Here is a 4,657-nt window from a genome sequence, read left to right as displayed (position 1 = left end):
CATCCATTATGCTGTTATCCCTGACCTTATCTTTAAGATGGATCAGCGTGTCCCTATGCTCATTGAGGAGTGTGTTTGGCATAGAGGTGTTCTAGTGCCACCTTTCTGGAATGTGTTTGTGTCTATATTCTTATCCCTAACACTGCTTAGCAGTGTGTGTTTCTGCAATATCAGCTCTGTTCTTGACAGATTCTGTGAGCCTGCCTCTTGCTCACACTTAACTTTGCTTTATAGTTGCAAAGTTTTGATTATTTTAGCCCAGGACTCTGCTACAAGGCGCCACAATGCCAGCTATCATTTAAAAAAAGAAAAACCTCTAAAGTTTTTAGAGATTCTATTAGCAAAGGAATTTCTCCCATCATGAGCTAAATAGAACAGGTGCAGCATTATACCTTGACTGACCAGCACCTATCACACATACCAAATACATTTTCCACTATTTGTATCATTTCTGCCTTTGGCCTTCGGTCGTTTGCAGACAGCCTGTGAGGATTGCTGTGCCCCTGTATGTCCTATCAGGGTGTTGCCACAGAAGCCCAGCAAAGATAATTGGAAGAGTAACCATGTGAGCTATTCCACTGCTAAAGATGGCTGGGGGGGGGTGAGAGGGAGTTTGTATAATGAAGATATCCACAAGACACTGCGAGTGGCACCCACGGGTACAGAAAGCCAGCAGAACCTACAGATTTTAGGTGGCAGGGCCCTTCTTCCCAGCACCTGCCCTCACACTGGGTTCAGTCACCCCACCCCCTGAGTCAACCTTGAAGGCCCTCCTGTCGGGCGACATCTCCCTTTGCTGGGCCCTCATCCCATGGCCCTAACCTTGCTCTCCCCCAGCTGCTCTGCTCTGCCTCAGCTCTGCAGTGCTGCAGGATCTGGCTGGGGTTGCCAGATTTCCACTGCATTAGAAGCCCAAAGTCATTTAACAACTCATCTGAAATTAGCCCCATCGCTTTCTTCAAATAAAGATTTTTTTATTAACAAATTTGTCTATACATAAAATAGATGAAAGCTTTTGTTACACACCTACTACAGATTTGATTTAAAAAAAAAAAGCTACAATCCCCAACAGGATTTTGTTCACATTAGCAACAAACTTGTGAGATGACAATCAAAATCAAAATACTGGTACCTGTATCCCGACTGAGGGTTGGCAGGTGTTTCAATCAAAAAATTGGCATTAAAAAAAGCCTCAAAGTAGCCCAAAACATTTATAATGAAAAACAACTTTAGCATTATTATTATAGTATTTACTTCTAATAGCATTCAGTGATGGTAGTCAGTGTCCACATTTTGTATTGAATTAGTTTGCTACAGTCGGCTTTTATTTGGTTTATCCTCCAGGTTTTTTTAAGGATTGGAAATAAAAACAAAAAAATCAAAAAAATCAGGTAAATTTCACTCATCATAACACTGTACAAATGATAGTTTCTTAATGTTGTCATCACTTATCTCAAACTGCAGCTTCTGTTCATCAAACTGATGAAGAACCTTGTTCACGCAAGGACTAATGGAGATCCACCTTGCATCAGAAAACTGCAGTAGCAGCTAAGAGTTGGTAATGTAAGAGTTACAGAAAAGCCATGTGGCAGGAGGATAGGAGGTGGAGGCTCATGGGTCATGCTGAAAGAAGTCAGGTGATGATCAGAGAGAGGGAACTCAGAAATGGAGAGAGCAGTGCTGGGTGAGGAAGTGATGAGAGATTAGGTGTGAGGAACTTCTCAGACTGTGAACCCCACACAATACTGAGTTCAGTAAAACTGGGACAGAGCACCATTGATTATCAAGGACATAGCCTCTCCCCCTCTCATAACACAGGCTAAATTCAATGTCCCCGGTGATCGCTTTCTGCAGGTGTATTTTCTCACTTTGTCAAGAAGCTCTTTGGTTTTGACCCCATAAATAATAGGGTTGAGCATAGGGGGGATGAGGAAATAGAGGTCAGCCAAGAGGATGTGAACATGGGGAGCAATGCCCTGACCGAACCGATGTATGAGAGGGGAGAAGAAGCCAGAAGTATAATACGTAATCATCACACAGATGTGGGCTGTGCAGGTATTGAGGGCGCTCTGGTGGGCTTTCTTAGAGGATATTCTGAGGAGGACCCTGATGATTAGACCATAGGACAGGGCAATGAACATCAGGTCTAACCCAACAATTACAAACACTATCACTAAGCCATACATCCTGTTGACTGTAATATCTCCACATGATATCTTCACCACAGCTATAGGTTTGCAGTGCGTGTGGGGGATAACGCGGTTGGAACAGAATGGCAATGTGCCCAGGAGAAGGGGTATAGGCAGAATGAAGAGAACAGCTTTGATCAAACCTAGAAACCCTAACTTAGCTATTCGTCCTTTTGTGAGGATGATGGCATATCTCAGAGGGTTACATATGGCAATGTAGCGATCAAAGGCCATTGTCACGAGGATGGTTGAGTGCATAACAGCAACTGTATGAAGGAAGAACATCTGGGTAACGCAGCACCCCATAGTAATGCCTTTCAAATTGAACCAAAATATACACAGTGCCTTTGACATGACAGAAGTAGGTGTGGCGATATCTGTGAGTGCCAGCATGTAGAGCAGCACGTACATTGGCTTGTGCAGGGTCGGTTCTTTGCCTACAACAAACAGAACCGTGAAATTTCCCAACAGGCCAATAATGTAGAACATAGCAAAAGGGATGGAAATCCAGATGTGGGCAGCTTCCAGGCCAGGGATGCCCATTAAGATGAATGTTGAAGGGCCAGAGGGGGTGAGGTTGAAAGCTGCCATGAAGTTCTCAATGTGTTGCTTGAGCTCAGAAATGTTCAATGTGCCTGTGAAGAGAGTGAAGCACAGCAAGGGGGGTTACACACTTTATAGCAAATAATAAATTGAAATATAAAATATTTACTATATTAACAGTCTAGAAAGGTGCCGAGAAGTAGATGGGAACATTTATAGAGATTATTTCAGTTGTAGTCAAGCCCAGAGAAGTCCTCAGATAGAACTAATCAAGCCACGTCAATGGGCAACATGATGGCAGATAAATGTTGATGTTAATAACTGCAGTGTTTATGCCAATGTATTTGCCTAACACCTCACAAGATTCTAATGTAACTGTATGAGCTCATGACAGGGATCGGGGTGTCATGGTACACAGCTCAGTGAAACCCTGCTCACTGTGCAAGCATGGACAGGAACTCAGAAAAATGCTGAGCTCTAGGAGGAGTGGGATGGGAAATCATATAGCAAATGCAGTGTCATGAGATCAGTCAGTCAATGCTTCACCCTCCTGTGGTCTCCTCTGTGTAGTACTGGGCACCCTTCTCACCCAGGATATTGCAGAACTAGAGGGATTCAGGGAAGGGCAGTAAGAATGATCAAGGGCCTTGGGAAACTGATATGGAGAGAGGCTGAAAAGACTGGGGTTGTTACCTTTACAAAGGAGACGAATAAGAAGGGACACAAGAAAAGTCTGTAAAATACTGACTGTTAGAGGGCAGATTGAGACTGTGTTCTCCATATCTCATAACACAAGATCAAGTGGTCGTTCAGTTATACTGAAACATGGCAAAATCAAAACAGATAAATAAAGAATGCTTGCGTCACTCAATGCCTGAAGAGACTGAGGAACTCCTTACCACAAGTGGAAGTTAAAGTCACGAGATTAGCAAGAATCAGGAAGGATTTGGACATTTACATGGATAGTGAGTATCCAGTTACATTACTTACAGCTAAATAAAGTATTTTGGAATGCCTCTACGCCCATGTGTTTCAGGGCACAAGCATATCTTTAGCAGTTAGGTGTTAGAGTGATGCCTCATGATGGTCAAGTCACCGTCCCCATCCACTGCTGCTGGGTTTCTTTCACCTTCTGCAGCAGCTGGGGCTGTCACCGTCGGAGAGAGGAAAATGGACTAGATCTACCATAGCTCTGACCCCCAAGGCCATTCCTATGTTGGAAAGGAGCCAAGTGTCTGCTATGGAAACAGATATTATCATGCTGGGCTATCACTTTGTGCTCAACAGAGTTCAACGCCTCTTTGGTCTGTGCATTAGGAAGGATGTGAACTCTATATTTTGCCTGGTTTCAGGACTCCGTACCACTGTGCTATAGAGACAGCATATCTCACTGTCACACCCTCCTCCTCCCACTCCCTCAGGCGCACACATACCGACAAACTGCCTTCCTGGACCTCCCTCGGCGAGATTCCCAGCACTGCCTTGTTTCCTCTAAGCCAGAAACATGCTTCTATTTTTACACCCTTTTGGTGCTTCTTGTCCTCTCCAGAACCAGAGATGCAGGGGCACAGAGAGAGCAGATCTCTCTCTATCCCTGAAAATATTGTTTATCCTAATTGGTTTGAACTTCTAAGCCTGTGAGTTTGAGATTTTAGCAACTCTCTTGTCCTGTCAGTTCTTCTTTTGTCCAAATGAGTTCACTCATCCTTAGAAGCCATAGGATGACTCCAGTTGAAGTCACTGAATGCTTATGATTGGTGTAAACAGATCATTTATTTAAGTTCCTAGATGTGGATTTAGGATGATCTCAATGGAGCCAAGATTTCTCCCTCTAACCTATTTAATTTTTGGCTCTGAGCTGACATAATCACGGCTCCAGCTCCTGCTACAGAGAGCACCGCTGTGTTAGGGTGCTGAATGAGTCT

General features: G+C 43.8%; 1 protein-coding gene across 1 annotated transcript; it reads right to left on the bottom strand.

Moving 5' to 3' along the window:
• Window positions 1-1,751: 1,751 nt before the first annotated feature.
• Window positions 1,752-2,780, bottom strand: LOC127044123 (olfactory receptor 52K2-like). The gene has a single exon (XM_050938615.1). It carries the CDS (start codon window positions 2,778-2,780, stop codon window positions 1,752-1,754), a length of 1,029 nt encoding a protein of 342 aa, XP_050794572.1.
• Window positions 2,781-4,657: the final 1,877 nt, after the last annotated feature.

The sequence above is a fragment of the Gopherus flavomarginatus genome, chromosome 1, assembly GCF_025201925.1.
Source record: "Gopherus flavomarginatus isolate rGopFla2 chromosome 1, rGopFla2.mat.asm, whole genome shotgun sequence".
Taxonomy (NCBI): Eukaryota; Metazoa; Chordata; order Testudines; family Testudinidae; genus Gopherus; species Gopherus flavomarginatus.
The sequence above is the reverse complement of the archived record's forward strand: the minus strand, read 5'-3'. Positions and strand labels throughout refer to the sequence as shown.

Coding starts and splice junctions, on each gene's coding strand:
- LOC127044123 (XM_050938615.1), bottom strand. CDS start 2,780: ATGGCAGCTTTCAACCTCACCCCCTCTGGCCCTTCAACATTCATCTTA.